The sequence below is a fragment of the Ambystoma mexicanum genome, chromosome 1p (assembly GCF_040938575.1).
Source record: "Ambystoma mexicanum isolate Mex_15411 chromosome 1p, UKY_AmexF1_1, whole genome shotgun sequence".
Lineage (NCBI taxonomy): Eukaryota > Metazoa > Chordata > Amphibia > Caudata > Ambystomatidae > Ambystoma > Ambystoma mexicanum.
This window is the reverse complement of record NC_090921.1, coordinates 971045785-971067951: the sequence shown is the minus strand read 5'-3', so window position 1 is coordinate 971067951 and position 22167 is coordinate 971045785. Positions and strand designations below refer to the sequence as shown.

General features: G+C 44.4%; 1 protein-coding gene across 3 annotated transcripts in view; it reads left to right on the top strand.

Moving 5' to 3' along the window:
* Window positions 1–22167, top strand: part of ELMO3 (engulfment and cell motility 3) — a 593731-nt gene that overhangs the window by 244510 nt on the left and 327054 nt on the right. For 2 of the 3 annotated variants that reach the window (XM_069653870.1, XM_069653880.1), the window contains exon 3: window positions 1940–1980. The exons of the other annotated variant lie outside the window; for it this stretch is intronic. In XM_069653870.1, coding sequence (XP_069509971.1) covers window positions 1940–1980 — 41 coding nt within the window. The remainder of the gene's footprint in view (window positions 1–1939; window positions 1981–22167) is intronic. 3 annotated transcript variants of the gene reach the window in all.

Genomic DNA, 22167 nt, shown 5'->3' with positions numbered 1-22167 from the left:
GGAACAAGCTACAATCATACACTTTTTGCTTAATGTAAACGTGTATATATTTGATTGGTTTATAATGTGATTCCTGTACGTTTCATCTTTTTAAAGCTGCTTTAACACACATTTGTCAGCTAGTGCTGAGATGAAGTGCACTTAAGTGCCTGAAGTGCAACCTAGGCTTAGGTTTCAGATGCACCTCCTAGCTGACTTCTTTGATACTGGGGCGAGTCATTCATTTCATTGTGCTGTGTCTGCCAAACTAGAGATGTCACGCATAGGCCATGTGTTGTGGAAGGCAGGACAGCAGGTGCGCGTTTATGTGGGTGGGTGTGTAGGGGGATAGGGGGAGTAGATGCACAGCAGGTGTGGGTCTTGTTTTGTTAGGAAAAAGAATGGCAGGCATGCATTTTGTACTGTGGAGAGTGTGCAGGCATATCGCCAGGTTTAAGAGAAAGTGCTCTAGAATGCACCATTTTAGTCCATCTGAAAAATTATTCTTGGGAGATTCCCTAATCGGCCCTTACAGTTGTTGGGGCCAGCTTGCTATGCTCGCCTGCTCGGTGCAATATGAGTCCGTCTTTGACCTTTTGTTGTCATTTCTGGGTAGGGGCGCCGAGGATTTTTTTCCGCCTGGGGTGCAATCTGGTCTAAGACCGGCCAACAGACATTGTCCTCAAGCACTTGCTGAACACTGCACAAATTAGGTTTGACGGCTGGAGGAATCTCCCAGAATCCTGCAGCACCCCCAGGATAATGTTGGTAGGAAAGGCACTCTGCTGGAGGAAGCTCATTTAGGTTGAGAGCCATAACGCCAGAGGTGGCGGCCATGTTACTGGAAATCCTGAACTATTGTTGGGGCAATGCCAGAGGTGGTTACACTGCTGGATGAAGCTCACATTCGAGTTGTGTAGAGCTGCCAGGAGTATGTTAGTTGAATAGGTTGTATCCAGTAAAACTGCAGGGTGCACTGGTGATGATGATGGATGAGGTTGCACTGGTGGTGATGATGGAGGAGGGTGCACTGGTGGTGCACTGGTGGTGATGATGGAGGAGGATGCACTGGTGGTGATGATGGAGGAGGGTGCACTGGTAGTAATGATGGAGGAGGGGGCACTGGTGGTGATGATGGAGGAGGGTACACAGGTGGTGATGATGGAGGAGGGTGCACTGGTGGTAATGATGGAGGAGGGTGCGTTGGTGGTGATGATGAGGAGGGTGCACTGGTGGTGATGATGGATGAGGGTGCACTGGTGGTGATGATGGAGGAGGGTGCACTGGTGGTGGTGATGGAGGAGGGTGCACTGGTGGTGATGATGGAGGAGGGTGCACTGATGGTGATGATGGAGGAGGGTGCACTGGTTGTAATGATGGAGGAGGGTGCACTGGTGGTAATGATGGAGGAGGGTGCACTGGTGGTGATGATGGATGAGGGTGCACTGCTGGATGAAGTGCACACAGAGGCAGGATTGTATCATCCTGACAGAATGTTACTGATTGGCATTTTAAGCTCCATGTTATTGAAAATTCGAAAAATTCAACTTGGTACCATTAACGAATTATAAAAAAAAACGTAAGACGTAGTTGGTGAAACGTGTAGTGGGGGTGTCAGGGTAAGAACGGGGATAAGCAGAACGTGTGATGCGGCCTCCCCTGTAGTCCTTGAAGACTGTCAGTGCAAGGATGGGCAGGTGTGTAGCCTGCTAAAGGAAACTACTGTCCGGGATAGGTTCGGAGGACAGCTACTCTGTGCCAAAAGGCTCCCAAACAGGGGGTGGGGGCATTAGAGCTGGCAATTGCATTCCTAGAGAAAGGTCTCTGTTGCTCTTTGTTGCATTAGGGATATTGCCAAGTTCCATGTATTTGCTACAAAAAAATCTCTTATTTATTGTTCAGTGGAGTTGCTTACTTCTGAAAGCCAAGGATAAGACTTATGGAATGCATTCCTTTTCAGACTAAGCCCCTATCGTCTGTCCTGAAAGAAGTCTGCGATGCGTAAGTAGCTTTCCTCTGTTTATGTTTTATTTCATGTTATCCCATTACTTTGAGAGCCCAATGTATGTTTCATTTCATGTTTCATCTCATCCACATTTTAACACCATCATCGCCTCCATTTTCCTTTGAAGCGATCTCCATCCTTTGGGCCTTTAAAATCTCTGCCCCTTGACACCCTCATTTCTCTTTTCGTGGAGGTCTATGGACACTTCCATCACACGAGCTAGTGGGTCTTTTATTTGCTAGGTGTTTGCTTCCCTTTTTTGTTCTTTGTGTATATTTGTATTTAGGGCAACTAGAGAACCTGCACTGAAGGGAACCTGCCTGTGAATTGGTGCCATGGTTGAGGGTTGCCTTGGTATGTCTCATGTTGGAGTGGTTGAACCGAAGGGCCACCACGCTACTAGATTTGAAAAAACAATATGTTAGGTACTGATCTGATTTGTAGAGGCATTTCTGGAAAGAATAGCCCTGGCTAGATGATTGGTTAGAGGGATGAGGGGCCAGTGAGTGAGAGAACTTGCCAGCTCCCCAGCCAGCAAGTGAGTCTTGGCCCATCCCATTTCTTCCCTTCGGGGCAATCAGAGATGGAAGTGTAGTATGGTAAGACTAGTTCGTTTGCTTTTTACAGAGTGTACCCTTAGTACAAAGCCTCAAGAAAAGTGTCCCGGAGCCAAATATCGAATCAGCTCGGACTGGACATTCACGCACTGCCAATTTCCCAAGTCATGGCCAGGCATAGATGCACACACAGCATCTGTCCGTGGCTCTGCAGCCTGAGCACCTCTAAACCTTTTGTTTTTCAGCAGCAGAGCCTTTCATATGCATGAAAGGCACATTTCCAAATGAAAGAGCTCGCACACCACCAGTTACCTTGCAAATCTATGATAGTTAAAGTGAGCAACGCAAAGAATCCTTTTAAAGATGTGTACACGAAAAGAAAGTTGGTTTATGTCACTAATCACATTTTTTCAACATCATGGAAAACAACGAGCTGGAGGACTGTGACAAAGAATCTCCAATTCTATTTGAGTTTATTACGCAACTTCTTTTATTGCGTGTCTTAAATCACTGAATCAGTGGGATTAACTAGATTTTTCAGGTTGGCATTATCTTGCATTCTGGGACTTCTAGTTTACCATTCAAGATGTAAAAATGAAAGTTAAAATGATATTCTTTTGGCTTAACATGTTGCTATAAGGATGTACATGTTGTCATGTGGCTTTACTTTGCGATTTTGTAAGTCAACTCTATCAACATTATTATTGTAAGCCTTTAAATCCAAAACTTAAATATTTGTACCAAGTAAAGATTGGAAAGTATGTGGTCAAATTTGCAGAGTGGCTTGAAATCCCTACTTCACTGTTTAGCCAACGTGTGTGATCCTAGTCAATGTGTTAATCACAATCTGATTAACTGCAAAAATTGGGGTCCTTATTTCAAATGGTGTAAACTTAATCACACTATTTAAAAAAATGGCACCGTGGCAATGTGACAGATTTAAAGAGTAGGAAGAAAATAGTGTACATTCACGCTCGTCTTTTAGTGGACCCAAAAGCTGTCACCAAGAATTTCACTATTGGTGTACTAGGCCTCCTTCAGTCCTATATCACTTGATTTGACAGGCACATATAAAGTCTCAGCAGCCAGTCAGCTACACTAGAATATTTAGTAACCTAACTGGCAGAGACAACATTCATTTTCTCCCCTGTATCTCTGAGTCACAGAAGTTGCTGGGGCCTTGTAGAGTACTACCCCACAGGAGAATGAGTGAAACTCTTTGCTATGTCCTAGTCTGCTATTTTACTGCATCTTTTATAACAAACCTGCTGCCATTTTCTCACTTTCTAGGGGCTACAGGATCTGCAAGCAGTGCAGTAGGCGACTAATGCAGTAGTGGGGCACCAGGGCAAGATTGCTTGGTTACAATGTTGATGTGTGCAGATCTGAACATGCGGCTCTCTACATGTGCATTTTAGATATTTTGTGAGCTGTCTGGAGCAATAGTTAATGCACACTCCAGGTTACTAAGGTACTTGTTTGTGGGTCTGTGAGAATGGTGTTTAAGGAGTGTGGGGAGTTGTGTTGATGTATCTGTGGTGGGTTAGTTTTGTGTTTAGGGAAATGTAGTGCATATATGTGCTGTGACGAATCCGTGGATGTCATCCCTACTCTCCGAGGGGGAGCCCCTTCCCATGAGGCCAGGGAGGTGAGGCTGCGATCCGGTACTCCCCAAGGGGCTGGTACTCAGTGGGCGGATCTCATGGGGAGGGATGCCCCTATGGGACTAGGTACGACTATCCGGGGAGAATGCTGTATGTCCACAACAACCTCCCTCATCGCCTACCCTATACAGAGTACACTAGTCCCCCACACTGTCAGGTATTTCTGTAGGGTAGATAACACAACCCTCATGAGAAACACTGAGACAAGGAAGAGTAGGGACTACCTACCTGAAGTACACTGGAAGACTGGGATGAGGAAGAGTCCCACTAGCCCAGTAGAGATTGACTATGTCAGTACTGGGATGAAGAACAAGTGCAGAGCTATGAGGAATGCCCCGCAGAACCAAAGTAAGCATTTCCATCAATGTGGACACTGTCTGAGCATAAAAAGTGAGGAGGGTCTCGAAAGAGTGTTTGACCCACCCTGGAGAACCCTGGAGAGAGTCATCCTTGGAGGAGCTGGGATCGTGAGAGTGGGAAAGCAGAGGGACTCAAAGATGGCATCTGGGACACTTACCTACCTGCTGGGAAGCACACCTACCGCTTCACAGAGGTCAGATGGCCGGAAAGCTATGCGAGCCAATCTAGAGACAACAAAGACCACCGGACACACAGTCAGAGGCAGACACTCTGCCGGCAAGGAGCAGAGTACTGTGGAGCTGCTGCAGCAAACGGAAAGGCGTGCGAAGACCGCAGAAACCCGAACAGCGATATTACAAAGCCGCACACCACCCGGAGAGTGTAGGCAAGGCCCACACAGGTACCAGGGTTGCTGAATACTTGATGGGGCTTTGGAAGGATTCAAGAGACACGAAACTCGGGTCTGCGACCCACACCCAGTTATGAAGAGCATCACAAATCCTCTTCTTCAGCGCAGTACTTGGCAGAGAGGAGAGCCTGGCCGAGCAGAGCAACCAGAGAGCGACAATGGTCTGGGACCCACACCCAATTGAGGAGAGCATCACAAATCCTCTTCTTCAGCACAGTAACTGGCAGAGAGGTGATCCAGGCTGAGCAGAACAATCAGAGAAAAAGTATGGTCCTGGGACTTGCACCAAGTTAAGAAGAGCATCACAAATCCTCTTCTTTGGCACAGCACCTGGCAGGAAACTAAACCAGGTCTGCTAAAGGAAAGTAGCAGAATCCTAGGGGTCTGAGGCCCACACTTAAAAACCAGTAAAACAAGGCAAAAGGAAGGCCAGGGGAAGAGAAGCATACCTACTGACGCAGTAGAACCACGAGAATACAGTACCAAGAGAAAGAAGACATTTTCTTGGTACACCAAAGCAAGGGCAAGGGGGTCATTCTCCCTGGCATTTCTAACTGCCTCAGAAAGCTAGAAGAGGGCATGGGGAAGGGGGTCAATCCCCCAGCCTCCGTGAAGTTTGATAAAGAGCCTGAGAATGGCCTGGGGAATCAAGTCAATCCCCGGCCTTCGTGAACTGTGGCAAAGAGCCTGGAAGAGACCAGGAGAAGGAAGCCATACCGCCTGGTGTTGTGTACTGTGAAGCCAAGAGAAGTCAGAGGAAGGAAGCCATACTCCCTATGAATGTGTGTACTGTGATGCAAAGCCAAAGAAGGCCCAGGGAAGGGTGTAATTCCCTGGGCACTGTCAAAGTATCGAGAACAAGATATATAGAGAAGGGATATATTCTCCAGGAACCCCATAGTGGAGTTAACTATGGACAATAAGGAACAATCTTTGAGTTGTAACATTTACCTTTTTAGTTTGAACTGAGAACTTTACAACACCACAAGCTGGAACTTTGTTTAAGACAGGAGTCATTTTCTCAGGTGAAGTTCCCAGCTGCAATTGGAACTATAGACCACTGTCCAGAAGAAGGGAGTCATTCCTCTGGACCAAGAAGATCCTTTACCGCTTTAGTATTCATTACAAGTGTGAGGGACAAAGGTAGGCATTTTGACACACACAAGCAGACTCTTCATTTACTTGGACATTCTGACAGAATCTCTAGTTCCTTGGTTGAGACAGGAAACCCCACTTGGAGATAGGGAGAAATGGGTTTCCTTTTCATATTTACAAAATAAATGTTTATTTCAACAAGCATGCCTCCTGTATGTCAGTCCCCTGCTTCTGCACCCTTACAGTGTGTTCAGATGGTATATGTTGCATTTTGTAACCTGCGATTTTTGGTGGTTTAGGTTGTGTGCCGCAATGTAGAAGGTAGAGTGATTTTGAAGCAGCTATTGTACCATAGCTTTCTCAAATCAAGGAAACATTTGATTGCATTGACACACCATGCAAGAGTGGCAATTGGAGGCTTTCAATGTGCACTTTAAACATAAACAGCACACAGAAAGTGGAAGCCTTTTCCTTCAGTTTGTTTTTGACAGCGGACCACAAGTCAATGCGATAGTTAAGAAGATATACTGCCATTCCTATCCTTCACACATAGGACACCTGCCATCATTTCCCTCGTCATGCCAAGAATAGACTACGCCAACAGCAACTAGCTGGGAATGCCAGATTACCTGTTTAGAAAGCTACAACGGACACAGAACGCAGTGGCAAGACTACTCCTTAAACTGACAAGAAGAGACCACATCACACCGGAACTAAGAAGGCAGCATTGGCTTCCAGTCAAAAAGCAAATCTCTTTCAAAACACTGTGCATAACACCCAGAGCGATATATATGGCCAATGAGCAGAATTCATCCAGGATAAATTCACCATCTACAAATCAGCACGACCAAAACGACATCCGCCTTGAAATGAAAAATAATTACTTAAAACAAATATTTGGGAGGATCTGCAATCTCCTGCATAGCAGCGAAGCTCTGTAATGCGCGCCCAACAGAAATACGAGTGACAGAGGACCACCTCAACTTCAGGAAGCTGTTAAAAACATGGCTCTTTAACAATCTTAACTAAGAACACCCCTGAATGACAAACTTCACCCAATACAAAACAAAAGGAACTCAGGAGAACAGGACTGCCATAAAGATATGCCTTGTCACAGACAAACTCACTGAATGGGCAGGCACTGAGCCTAGAATTGTCGGAGAGTGGCCAGTGTTTTGAAACTGGGGGTGTGGGTTTACAAGGTCGAACTTAGATATGGCGGAGGATGATCTATGAGGTGGTTTTGGATATAAATCAAAGGTAAACCTTGGATGGAGTAAGGATATAACCAGAGGAGAAAATACCAGCAGCACATCCAAACTTGTGCGTGTCTCCCACAGTATCCCACTAACAACCTCTCCAGCCCTCTTTCCTTCTCAGATGCACCAGGTAGACAAGGGACCACACAAGCGGCAGCAGCGTGCGGTGCAAGACCATACAACATAACATAACTATGGTCTCTTGACCAGAAACCAGGTAGCAAGGTCTCCTTCTGCTTGCATCCAGTTGGCACGTCCACTCCTTTCTCGCGAAGCACCAGAACACCACAGAAGCTACTAACCGTCCACCCACTTGGCCCTCCGTTCATCTCCCTTATGTCTGTAGTGCTGCTTCCCCTTTCTTTTCATTTACATCCTGCGCTTCCGACTTCCCTCCCCTCCCTCTGCCCGCCCTCCCCTACACGGATCGGTCGGGTGCTATGGTGCCATGACCAGAAGCTCCCTCCTCCTGGATCTGCCCTGGGCAGGCATGCCCAGCAGCTGGTGAAGTACTCAAGGCAAATGACAGCTACATCGGGGCAGCTCTTCTAACTGCTTGCCCACGGACGACCGACGAAGCATCCTGGAGCTACAACTAAGGTAAGGTGGCACGGGAGTGAACACAGCCATTACTGTGCTCAACTAAAACCCTGCCACTTCTACATTACCACCATCAAAATATAACACTATGTAGACTTCCTGCCTCATCCTCTTGCCTGATATTATTATTGGGAATTATCTGTGTGCGACACATGGCTGTATTTTGAGGGTACGAAATTTGTTTCCCTTAGATGGATTTTAGAGTAGGAAAATGTATCACGACACATTTTGGGGGTAGGAATAGTGTTGCACTTAGCTATACTTTGGGGTTAATGAAATATGTTACACTTAGCTGTATTTTGGGGGTAGGAAATGTGTTACACTTGGATGGATATTGGGGTAGGAAACGTGTTGCACTTGGATGTATTCTGGGGGTAGGAAATGTGTTGCACTTGGATGTATCCTGGGGGTAGGAAATGCATTGTGTTTCCTTAGATGCATCAGTGGGGTAGGAAATAACTTACACTTAGATGGATTTTGGTGGTGGGAATTGTGTTACGCTTTGATGGATTTTGGGATAAGGAAATGTATTTCACCTAACTAACCGTACTAAAAACTCAATATTCTGCAAACCCTAAACTAAACATAACCCTACTTCTACCACACCACAAACCGCACATACTTCACAACATCCAACATGAAACCAAACACAAGCACACACAAAGCACCTATGCACAATCATATTTCAACTCCAGACAACGGCTACCAACCAAACGCACCAACGCTCATCAAGCAGTGACTGGTTTTTCAGAACTGAAGCTGCAAACAGCACATAAAAGCTCTCTTGCTCTCCTCCCTCTCAATCCCACTAACAAACCCCCCAACCCTTCTTCGATTGCAGATCCGCCAGAGCGCCAAGAGACCAGACAAGTGACAACACTGCACAGGATAAGATAACATATAACAGCTGCTCTGCTGCTCGCGTACCTAGCATACCAACACAAGACAAGTTGTTCTTCCAAATGCGTGACTTGCGTTTGGTCAAGCACAGCAGCCAATTTAGGATGGGAAATATGTGACCTTGTATGGCTGCCATCTTGGAATGGGCTTTAGACATTTGTCAGCTGCCGAACACTGGATGCTTGATACCTCCGTGTCCCTGTATGTTGTCAGAGCCTACCTGGAAGGAGAGGGTCAGTCCTTCTAGTATTCATAACACATATACACATTTCAGAGTCCCCTCTTATGGACAACTACAAATCACGGACTGTTAACATCAACACATTATGTGAACAAAGGTACCTCTTATGGGACCTACTCTTTCGTGCAGAGGTTCCTGAACCTAGAGAGCGGGGTCCACATAGCTATAGCAAGAATGACGGTGGCTTGTTGACCACTCACACCAAGGAGCGCTACCCTTCATGATGCATCCAAACCCATGGGACAGGATGGAGTATTTCCAAGGTGGGGGCAGACCTTAATGGAGGCTGGGGCTGTGAGCCCATGGTAGTATGCACAACTAAACAATTGAGAATGGGCGAGAGTCCAAGCCCCAGCTCAAAGCCACTAAACAATTATGCAGTCAGCCAACCTACTCCCATTTAAAAGGGAATATGTGTTTGTCGGTTGTGTGAGTGTTGGGCAGTGGAAGACGTCGAAGCAAGCTGGAGGGGGCAGGATAGGAGACGATGAGGAGACCAAGATGGAGGAGCTGAGGAGAGAGGTAAAATTAGAGTTAAGAGGAGGAGAGGGAGATGAGCAGCAGAGAACATTGTAAGAAGTGAAAGGAGAGCTGAAAGGCAGAGAGGAGGAGAAATAATATCACACGGTCAAGGAATGGAGGAGGTGGAATAGATGTTGAGAGGAGGAGTAAAAGGCATTAATAGGAGGAGAGGAGAAGTTAAGAAAAAGAGGTGGGGAGGAACAACAATTGGCAGGAAGAAAGGTAGATTAAGTGGATGATTCATTCTTCATGTATTGCAGAATGTTGAGGAGCAAAGCAGGAGAGGCGAGCAAAGGGAGAAGGGAAGGGAAGAGGCAAACAATACAGAGAAGGTGAAGAAGGGATTGGTAGCAGGGAGTGGAGGATATACCTAGAGTTGGCATCCTTCAGAGACTCCTTAGTTGGTAGAGGATACTAAAGCGAGGCAGTCTAAAGTAACCCAAGAAGTAGCATCCCTCAGCAACCCAGTTGGCCTAAGTGATCCCAGCTGGGATCCAAAAGAGTCGGACGACAAGCCCTTCATATCAATTCAGAGCCCACTGGTGATAATTGTTACTGATGGCACAAGAATCTCTCCAAACCTCAGAGATTGTTCAAGCGTTTTAATTGATTTTTCACAGGGCCCCATGGCCGTCCCTCTCTCTTGTTTCTTAAACGCACCTCTTCCCTAAACCAGGTGTCCCTAGCCCCGTTGTTGGTAGATAGCGATTGTTAACCCCTACTATCTACTCTCTACCTTACACTGGAACGGAGGACCTAAAAGCTAAATGCCTTTTATAACTCGATTCCTTCAGGAACTTCCTAAAACTGCCCCTACACTACCAGAGATTATTGTTCTACAGGGCTAGGGGATGTACCTTGCAGATTATACCCTGCTCAATTTGCTTGAGTCTATCACGTTCACCCTCTGCTCTTTCATTCTACTCCCCCTTTCCTCCTTGCTAGTACTCCTCTATCGGCACTAATCTTCTGTCTTCCACAGTACTATTCCCTCATCCACACTACTACTCGTTCCTCCATACTACTTCTCCCACCTGCTCTCTTGCACTACTACTACTTACACTCTCCTTTCAATATGCATCAGCCACTTCACAGTCACTCCTTACACTATTTATTCTAGCAGCACTTGCCACACTAACATGTCCATTCACACTGCAGTACCACTTACACTCACTATCCAATGCCTATCCAGAATCCGCCACATCAATCCAGTTCTCCTTCCTTCCTCTGGCTGGCCTCTTGGTCCACCGCCTCCACCTCCTCTGACCATACCTGAACAGCCCATACCTTCCTGCATTTTCTTCCCCTCTTTATACCCTTTCTACTCCTTCAATTGGTCTGCTTGCCCTGGCCAATTCTTCGGTGCTTTCCCCGCAAGGGGGGTGTTATCCTCTGTGTAATCATTACACAGGGGGCTATGCTCCCTGCGTGCTTGCCGTGTTATAGTATTGGCGGCCTGGAAATTAACATGTCCAAGTTTGTGTTCTGGAACTGGTGACCTCACGGCTTGGTATCTTTGTTCCTGTCCATCCAGAATAGTGGATTGTGGTCCGTCATGAATTTGAACTGCCTGCCTGTCAAATAGTATTATAGGCTGAACATACCCCATTTCATTGTGAGGAACTCCAGCTCAAATATTGGGTAATTACTCTCTGTTGCAAACACCTTGCGACTGTTGTATATGATGGGCTTTTAATTGCCCTCTTCTACTTGGGATATTACCGCCTGTAGGCCAGCAGTGGAATGGCGTCAGTTTGCAAGATTAAACTTTCTGAGAAATTGGGCATGGTTATTACTGGACTTTTACACAAGACTTCCTTCAACTGGGCAAAGGCTGCTTAGGCGTGGCTATCCCACTGGACGGTGTTGGAATGGCTTTTCCAGAGTTGATCTGTTAGAGAGCTCACTCTTTCTGAAAGGTTTGGTATAAATCAGTGGTCCCACCCAACCAGACCAAAGAACACTGGGATGTCCTCCTTGGTTAGGGACTTGGTTACTCCTTGTATTGCCTCAACCATAGCTTGTTGTGGAAGCACCTGTCCATTCTCCACCTGGAGCCCCAGGCACTTGATGCTAGGCCTTGCTAAATGGCATTTAGATGGTTTAGTGGTCAAGATGGCTTTCCTGAAGTGGTTACAGACAAGGGTGAAGTGCTGTAGGTGCTCCTCCCAGGTGGAAATGTAAATGACGAAATCTTCTAGGTAAGCTCTGGCAAACGCGTGGCAGGGGGACAGGAGATGGTCCATTAATCTCTAGGATGTTGCGGGTGCTCTGTGTCATCCAAAATGAAGGACTGAGAACTTAAATAATCCTTCTGGAGTTGAGAAAGCGGTCTTGGGTTTATCTTTCTCATTGAGTGGCACTTGCCAATACCCTTTTGGCAAGTACAAGTTGGAGAGGAATTTTGTCTGACCTAGCTTTTCCACAGACTCGTCGATCTTCAGCATCGAGTAGGCGTCGAACTTTGAAATCTCAACGAGATGCCTAAAGTCAATACAAAACTGCCATGAATGGTCTGCCTTTGGCACTAGGACTATGAGGGAGGACCATTCATTGTACGCTCTTTCAATTGCTCGAGGTCTAGCATCTTCATCATTTTGTCTCTTATTATCCGCTTTCGGGCCTCAGGTAGACAGTAGGATTTTAAGCATTTTGCCTGCCTTTTTGGGGTCTGTATCTTCTGGATGATCCTTTTCACTCATTCTGGCTTTGGGGAGAACTCCTCGGCATACATTACCTTTGGCGAGGGCTTGATGCTGCTGGCTGGTAGGACCGATTGGTATGGCTACCCCTCGTACTTCAGTGGGTAGTGGAGTCTCTCATGTTGTTGGTGTATAATAACAGCAGCTGTGAGTTACTATTTTATTTATTTATTGTGTATATAAGTACTTTTTACACATAACCTTAAGCAATGCAGCACCAAATGCAAAATACAACAATTAAGATCATCCTGCTAGGATTCTATTCCAAAAATGTTAGTTAATTAGAGAATTCCTGTTATAAACAAGGTTTTCCAACATTTGCAGATGAAGATTATTTAGAGCACCACATTCAATAAAGAGATGCTTCAAGGTTTCAATATCGGAAGAACAATATCTGCAGCTGCTCTCAGCTCTTGGATTTCTTTCCCTAGCTCCCGTAACTTCTCTAGTATGATATCAATTCCGTTTTAATCTTAGCATATCATTTCTAAGAGCTCTAGAATGGTGTTTCTTCAGAGAGGGCGTGATTACGTTCAAAGATTTCATTTCAGATTTTAAATGATAAAAAAGTTGATAGTTCATTAGAGAAGCTCTATTTTCAATCCAAGCTAACTCGAAAAGCTTCTTTTTAACCTTCATGGGTGTACTTATTAACTCTTCCTCTGATGAGTTAATATTCAAAAGGATGTTGTTACACTGATGTCTCCAGTGCAACAGCACCTTACACAGAAAGTGTTCCATTTACATTTTTAGGGTGGAAATAAAAGCTTTCTAAACAGTTGCAAGAGTCTCCATGTGACCCGGGCGTGCAAGGTTAATCCTAATTCGTTGTTTGACACTGCTACTAGGACACCTTGGAGAATAGAAAGAGTTCTCGTCCACAGCAATGCCTCAATTTCTGCCCATTCTACCACAGTATACATAAACTCTGCACCGTACAAGATCTTTGGTATGATTTCTTGATGGTTATAGTTAAGGATGGGCAGAAGGGAGAAGCATTCAAATCTTTTGTCCATTAGACTCAACTCAGTAGCACGTACTGTAGCTAATGATCTCACATTGTTAAGCACAATCTGTTTTGTCTTTTTTGCATGAAAGGTCACCCCTAAATATTTAAAGCTAGTAACTATCTCAAGGGGAAGCTGATCAAAAAAGCACCTAAACCTAAATTGCTTGGTTGGGTTAACAATAAGGATTTTTGATTTCATAACATTTAGTTTCAAATCAAACCCAGCAAAGTAAGAGTTTAAGGCTCTCAGGGTTCTCTGAAGTTCTATAGGTTTGAGATCACACAGGACAATATTGTCCACATAGGCCACATAATTAATATGGGTATTACCTAGTTTAGGGGGATTCGTCAGGACTTGCTGAAGTGAGTTGCCCAAATTGTGTATATATAAAATAAATAAGAACAGGGCTAGTACGCAGCCCTGGCATAATCCTTGATGAGTGTGAATCCATCTGGTATAAGAGCCCTGTTGGTCCATCCTTATCGTTATTCGTGTATTGTGAGAAACCAGAGGGTATCCTCACTCCTACTTCCCCAAGATCCTCTTCTCATGTGGCCAGGCAAAGGCCATCGCTTTTGGATCCTGACCCTGGGGGTGGAGAAGTGAGGGAGGATCACCCCGGTAGAGGGTCCTTGGGGATTGGGGACAATATGTCCTCCGGTGAGATGCTGTATTCCGCATTTCCCTTTTAGGAAGAACCCTCTATCACAGAGGCAGTTATGGAGTATTGTTATCCCTCTCCCACTGAGCAAGAAACTAACAGGAGATATTACCAATCCAGAAGCACCAGAAAGTGGGTGATAAAGAGTGGGGTTAAGGGTGAGGTAGGCGAGACGTGGTATCCCCCTTTCACTATTGAAGACCAACCTAACCCTCCCCCCACCTTTATAGGCTACTGTAAAACCTCTCCCCTCATTGTTCCACATTTTTATCTATGAGTACTGGGACGAGGAAGAGGCGACTAGGAGTAGTAAACCCCAGTAACTCCCTTTATCACTCTAGTACTGGGCCAAGGACGATGCATGCAGAGTACTTTGAAGATCAGGCATGTCCCTTTACCTACAGTCAGGCAAGTAAAATTGGGAGTCACACCTGCAGCCTGTCAAGTGGTTGCAGGTGTAAAAAAGGAGACCAAAAGAGCAGCAAAGGGAGCAACAGAGAGGCCTGTGTGGGAGACACCAGCAGGGGACCTTTCTCATAAGGAGGCAGCCATGGTGGGTCCTGAGAGGAATCCAGGAGGCCAGCCGACATCCCAGAAGACCTGTGGAGCCCAGGGCAAGTTGGACCGTTAGACTGCCACAGGTGTGGGAGCCTCCATGGTCGGGAGAGTGCAGCTGAAGCTGGGAACAAGGGAGAAAGAAGAGAGGACTCCGTCCGTGGAGGAGAAATTGAGCTGCCAGTGTGTGCAGGGAAGCATCCGGAGTGCGAGTGGGGCTTGCAGTGACCAGCCGCCAGCCGGTGAAGAACGGAAGCAGTGTAGCTGCCGGAGAGGAATGCGAAAGACCGGTGAGTGCAAGGGAATGTCACTCGAAGCCGGGGCGCTCCTAAGGGCAACGCATAAATAACGAAGTGCCATATGAATCAAATTAAATACCGAACTGAATGAAAACTTGAAGCAAGGTTAAATTGCGCATATTGAATACCGAATTGAATGAAAACTTGAAGCAAGTTTGCATTGCGCATATTTAATACCGAATTGAATGAAAATTTTAAGCAACGTTAAATCATGCATATTTAATACCAAACTGATTGAAAACTTGAAGTAAAGTTAAATCACGCACATTGAATACTGAACTGAATGAAAGCTTGAAACAAAGATAAATTAAACATATTGAATACCGAACTGAATGAAACTTTGTGGGCAAAGCTAATAGCTGATGAAAGTCAAAAGGAAAAGTGCCGATTTTAAAGTAACTTAAGAAAAAGAGCGCAAGTATGAAAGAATACGACAGAAAGGTGGGGTATAAATAAGACCACCACAAAGTGAACTTTATGAATGGATACAGTGCGGCAAGGCCAAAAACTCGCATAAAATGTGTGACACGTTATGGCAAAGCCAAGAGGGTAAACAGGAGAAGCCAGGAGAGTTTGAACCTGCACACAAAAGCCAAGAGGACTACAAGGAGAAGCTAATGTGAATCTGTACACAGGGGAAAATACAGAAGAACCTGTGTGCGCTGAAGAGCCTAGGGTTCCTGGGTGCGCAACCTGTGATGGGTGGACCATGTGGTCTGACAACTGCGCCTAGACCAGGGAGCCATAGATTGTGAAAGCCAAAGACATTGTGAAACAAACCAAGAAGGAGCGCTGTAAGTGAACTGGTGATGTAATCCAGAAGGAGGGTCAAATTGACCGAGAGTTGTGTTGAACATTAATAGACTAAACCAAGTACAAGTTGCTACAGTAAAGTCTTGGGGAAGGGAATCCTGAGACTTGATGAACTGCAAGTGCAGCCTTGAGGACAGAGCCTCAAGCCCCTTTTCTTTTGAACTGTGTTGCCTTGAACCTGGGGAAGTAAACCCCAAAGATTGTGTGGAACTGTATTGCCTTGAACTTGGGAAAGGTAATCTTGAGACGTTTGTGGAACTTTCTTGAACTTGGGGAAGGGGAGCTGAAGAGGAAGAGAAGAGCTGGAAGAAACTCAGAACTTTGTGTTGATCATCATTTCTTTTATTATTGACATCCCTACACATTGTTTAGCATTAGTTGTGAGGGCAAGGATAGGTTTTGGACACAGACAGACTTTTAAATTGAACTCTTTGACTCAGACTTTCCTTCGTTCCGTTCAGGTAAGGAAATCCCACCTTAGAATAGGGCAAGTTAGGCCTTCAACTATCCTGACATTTGATTTAATAAAACATTTTATTTTGAACTTTGAATCTGTTGTCTGTGTCTTGCTTCATGGTGCCTTCACAATATCGTGATGTTAGGCGATTAAGATGCTGAGTAACGCATCGGGTCAACCATGCTGTTAAAGTTTATCCCCTAATATTGTCCTGTTGAAGCAGTCACCTGCTTGAGATATATCTAGGCATGCAAAGTAGACTGGCCTTTTTTCAAAAAAGGACTGATTTTTGTAGTAACTGAACCACAAACCTGTTTAGGAAAGTCTCTACAATGTTCTTCAATCCTGACGGACAAATAACCAAACAGTCCGAAACCTTTGCCCAAGCTTTCAGTTTCTTGAGAATCAGACTAGTGAAGATCTTACTTAAAGAATCCAAAAGGGATATAGGCCGATAGTTAGTTGCAAACCAACCTGTCACCACATTTATAAATGAGAACCCACAAAGCTCCTTTCCAAGAGGGAGGTAGAACATTCAAGCTTAAGATATTATTAAATAAGTCCCAAAGAATTATTGACCATAATGACGGATTCATTATCAAAGTAGCATTAGCTAAACCGTGTGGTCCTGAGAAATTAGAAACTTTACTTTTCAAAATGGATTGTTCAATAGAAAGTAAAACAAAATGTACTTGTTCATTCCATTGTACCACCAATTTTCGCTCTTTACTCTTACCACTGGAGCTTGCATAAGGTTTTGTGAAATGATCTTCCCATATGACAGTTGGAATTGATTGAATTTGTAGGGATCTCTGTGTGTCAGGGTTTTTTTTTAATTTAAAAAATGAACTGGCATCTCTCCGAGTTACACAACGAAGCATTGCTTCTGCGTCTTTTAAAGCCATTACCTGACAATGAGATTTAACCCAGTTGGTGTATTTTTTTTAAATTTATTAACTTCAGCCTTATAATTACCATTCTATTTATTTGCATTTGTGATTTTACTATTGAACTCTAGTTTTTCAGTCGAATCGTGTCATCAAAAATATGTTTATGCGCAACTTTGTTTCACTGAGTAGCTTCAGAGAAGCTTCTCCGTTATGTACCCTAATATTTTTTGAACAACATAATCATAGAATGTAGGATCAATTAAGGTTTTAGTATCTATAATATTACAACTAGTGACAGCTTGATTGAAATGAGACGCAAACCCTGGCTTCCAAATTAAAGAATGGTCCCTGGGTATCACTTCTGTGGATGACATTTAATTATCAAGATTAACAATTGGCCTAGGTATCTGTAAATCCAGTGAGAACATGCAGTGGTCACTCAATGGCGTTTCAATAATGTCAAGTTTAGAGCATACCACACTGAGATCTTCAGAGATACAGATGTGATCCAAGGTAGACCTGGCCTGTGTGTTCTTCCAAGCAAACTGAGGCAGAGAATCACCAGCAATTTGCCATTCAATAATAACAGGCCCTAGGTCTCCATTTCTGCTGAAATCAGAGTGCCACGTTCTGTAAGCCTCCACGAGGTTCTAGCACGCCGGCTCTCTGAATAGTGGCTTAAATCAAGGCATTCGCTATTTAAGTCGCCCAACATAACGACACTGATGGTTTCATCAACAACTTCTCAGGATAATAGTTCTCAAAAACTCTCTAAAAATACATTGTCAGTAGTCTTTGTTTGAAATAGATGTTAAACACAAGACAAGAACAAATACTCCTTAATTTAGGATCTGAGCAGCATAATTTAACCAACTAAATGTCTTCTCTATGAGCATTTGTGTCATTGACAATTTTGCTTTGCGTAGACATAAGGTCTACCCCAAGGACCCAGCAAGACTTTAATGTAGCGATGGTAAAGCCATCTAATAGTGGACAGTGTACAATCCAGGTTTCCTGAAGACATATCAATGAATAGTGGTTCAAATTATCAAAAGAAGACATTAACCCCTAGAATTCCAAAAGCAAGTGAGAATTGCTTACTTCAATTCTGATTGTCAACCAGAGAATTTCCCCCATGCAAGGAATTAACAATTGATGACCAGTCATATGGGGCTCGAATAGTAGAATTACTTGAATTTGGGCTATTCACAAGATGCCCATTACCAGTATAATTACTAATTCTGATTAGTAGGGGCTCTCTTGGAATAGATTCTAGTTCCAGTTGATTCTCCATATGCTGAGGCATAGAGTTGAACAACTTATCGGAGCCCACGGTTTATACCACATCATAACCAAAGGTTAATAAAGAAGGGGCTTCCATCAAGACAACATTCCTAATTGTTCTTGAATTAAAATAAAGTTTCACTGCATCCATTCTCTTTTCAGAAATAAATTTGACTTGTGCTTGATCTTTTGTAGTGATTACTCTAAGATTTTGGAATTCCTGAAAACAGTGCTAAAACATATTGCCTCTTCAATGGCATGGATTTGTTATCATTAAAAAGGCGTTCCAAGTATAAAATATGATCATCAGAAAACTTAATCCGCAAGGCTCCATGACCAACAACTGCCAGGTTATGATTAAAAGATCTATGCGGCTGAGATGCCAAAACATTCTGTAAAGATGAATGAGGATCCAAGCCCCCTGCACGCATATTGTGATGATCAAAGTTCATTAGCAGTTTTTCCCTTCGTATCTTTCCTCTATCTTCCAACATAGGGAAGATGGGGCAAGGTTGATCTGCTGGGTTCTGAGGAAGTAACAGAATATCAGAGTTAGTCAGAGTTTTGGTGGAATTCATTGATATTACTATTCTTTCCTCATTAGAACTGGAGATACTTTGATTGAGCGGGCATTTATCCAATGACTTCAATACCATGGTCTCCTGAGTTTTAAAGGGACACAGAGACTGTGCCCAGAAGAGTGGGCCAAGATAATTGTTTGTTGGGGCCAAAATCACAGTCTTATCACAATTTTTGCTTTCTTCAGTAGTTGCAGGGGGATAGCTCTAATTGGATGATATTCTTGTATATAGCTGGTCATCTACAGCTGAATGAGTGGTCAGAATGCTCAAATTGTGTTCCTTGTCTTCCTCCTGTACTGGTTTTATAAAGTGAGAAATTGAACCCTTGCCAATAACCGGAGGAGTGGAATTCTTCCTTTTGCTCCTTCCTTTTTTTTGACACTGTCGCAAAGTCCTCTAGCTCCGGGATTATTGTTGGTGATGTTGAGAGTACACACTACTCATTTTCAGTAGCCTTATAATTCGTGGTTTTAGACTGATCTGGTGAGCGAGCTTTCAATCTTCTTAGGAATTTGCATGAGCCCTTACTCTTATGTTTAGGCAGATATTTCCTGTTCTTTGATTTTTCTTTAAGGCTTTACTCTCTGTGAGGTATAAGGTTGATCCCTTACCCGGGACAGCTGCATTCCATTGCTCGTCTTTTGCCTTTAGCATGCACTTTGCATTCAAGTTCAGAGGAGATTGTGGCCCTTCACTCACAGCATCCGACTGTGTGTCCTTTATAACAATTGGAAAATTGTGAGTTGAAGATCTGCCCGGGACACTCACTTTATCAGGAGAGGTATTGCCTGGATGACAAACCTCAACTTTTGAATGAAGCAATGATTCAGATGGTGACATCATATGCCTGCATGGTGTTAACATAGTAGGATCCAGGAGTAAACGGCCTGTTTTATCTGACTTATGTCCGATTGCATTGTAAATAAAACCCTCAAAGTTAAATTTGGAAGCCGTACAATTCAGAGTACATCTTTGTTCTCGGACTTCCTTGAGAATGCAATCATAAGTGAAGAAAAAGTAAAATTGAGCACATGTAATGCTGAGCGAGGAGTTTTATTAAGATCATTCGTCGGGGTACCCAATGTGTTGGAAGGTAAAAAAAGGTAAGGGAAATAGGTGCTCCGGTGTCTCACTCACTTTCGGCGAATCCGGAACAATGGAGAAGGAGAATGATTTGTGTGTCTGATGAAAATTATATTCTCTGGTCCTGCTAGGCTGCATGCTTTGTTTCTACAATTAAATCATGAGGATCTAACAAGGGCTCGCAGACATCATAAATACAAGCATTTAGAATTGAAATATTTTTCATGCTGTGAGCCGGTTGCAAGAGCGCATTGTTGATGTGAATGAGCGATTTTACAGCTAAGTCGATCATAGGAGTAGGTGAGCCCACTTGCTCTTGATGTGCTAAAGTGATTGTGGCCACCTGCACTAAGTTTGAAGCTGTTAAAATAGTTGATGACTTAACTGGGGCTGCCATGGGTTTGCTGCGCAACAAGTAGTGATTCATTAAAAAGTACTTACATGAGAAGTCCAATTCCACTGGTAATGGAACTCCACCATAGCAAACGGCCGTATGCCCCCTTGCCACAAAATGCAGCGTCAGGCAACTGGTTTCAATTTTTTGACGATACAGATTGCCCTCAGGCTTCCCAGGCACACACGGCGGATCACTTTGTTCCACTTCTCTGCGCCGCGTCTGATGTTATAAGCAGTCACAGTGTGCTTCTCTCACTGGGGGTCCACCTGCATTCAGCAAATACTAAGAAAATACTGCAGCAATGGACCACGACGAACCACTTCGTGCCACTTCTTCGTAATAATCATTCGTAACACAGCATTTGATCAAATATCTATGGCTCTGAGATATCTGTGTGAGGAATGACGAAAAATAAAAGTAGGTGAATAGCAGAGGTGAACTATCTATGACCTGGAAGTTTTATTATTTTTGTAGAGAATTGATATGCTTTAGTGTGCGTGCTGTCACACGAGCCCTCTCTCCTTGTTAGAACCTGTGAGAGGGATCGCGTGACAGCGGCGACGGTTGAGATAGAGTCAACAGGAGAAGAGTTGTGCTCGCGGGCTCGCCGCGTAATAAACTTAATATAACTTACATTTCCGCATAGAAGTCTTCCTTACATTTGGCGACGAGGATAATGGATGTGCGAGCCTGCGGCTGGCATCTGCCACAACAAGACGGCCACTGGTGTGCCCCGCTCCTCCCCGTGTCCAGTAAGGGAGTAGAGCGAGAGGTGCCACCGGAGCCTGCCGCCAGTCCCCTCATTAGGCGCAAGTCCCGCGCAGCGCACAGGAGTGCAACTGAGCCACACCGGCCCCACTCCCCAACCACGAAGTTCCCAGGTGAGGAGGGGCACAGGGAGAGCGGGGAGGAAGTGGGCAGAGAGAAGCTTTTCCTCTCGTTGTCAGCCACTGCAGCGCGAAGAAGAGCAGTCGTGTAGCCCACAACCTTCGACTCTTCGAAGTTTTGTGAGGAACTGTGAAATGAGCTCCATCGCCTCTAGAAAGTGTATACAAACAAGCACACTCATAGCTACAAAGAAAGGAGAAAACAAGCACAATTCCCCGCGGACAAACTATTTGGTAGTACTGATCTGTTCAACACGAACCTAGTCAGCAAGCAAAGAAAGTTAAACATATACAGTGGAAAAGGGGAAGCACACGTAATTTAAATTTCTGTCTTAAAGAAAGTGGACCTGAATATTTTTATTGTTTGCTGAAATAGTCTCTGGTGACTGTGCCAAATGAACATGGCAGCAGCCAGTATGGCACCACCTGCTCCTTTTCTAATGGAACCAGGAGTTTCACCAATTAGGTGGGACAGATGGAAGAAGATCTTTGATACATATTTAATAGCGATTGGAGGTGATAAATTTGCAGCAGCAAGAAAAAAAGAAGCAATTCTCCTCCACAATCGAAGGCACGGAGGGGCAAAGTGTATATGAAGGTCTGCATCTCTGGATGTAGCAATGGAGATTGCCAGAAGTATGGAGCAGACAAATAAGTACATGTCGATTATGAAGGGGGACAAGCATGATGGTGAAGTGGCGGCTGTGAAGGGAATCAAAAGATTGAATATGAATAAAGAGCCAAAGTGCTATAGATGTGGCAGTAATCGTCATATTTCAACGAGCACATTTTGTCCAGCAAGGAACACTAACTGCTTGAAATGCAAAAAGAAAGGGCATTTTGCGAGAGTATGTAGGGATACAAGTCGGGTACATGATATTGAACCTGGAACAAGACTGTCAGAACTAGAAGATAGTGGGCGCATGATCCAGAACACCCAAACCAAACACGTTTTGG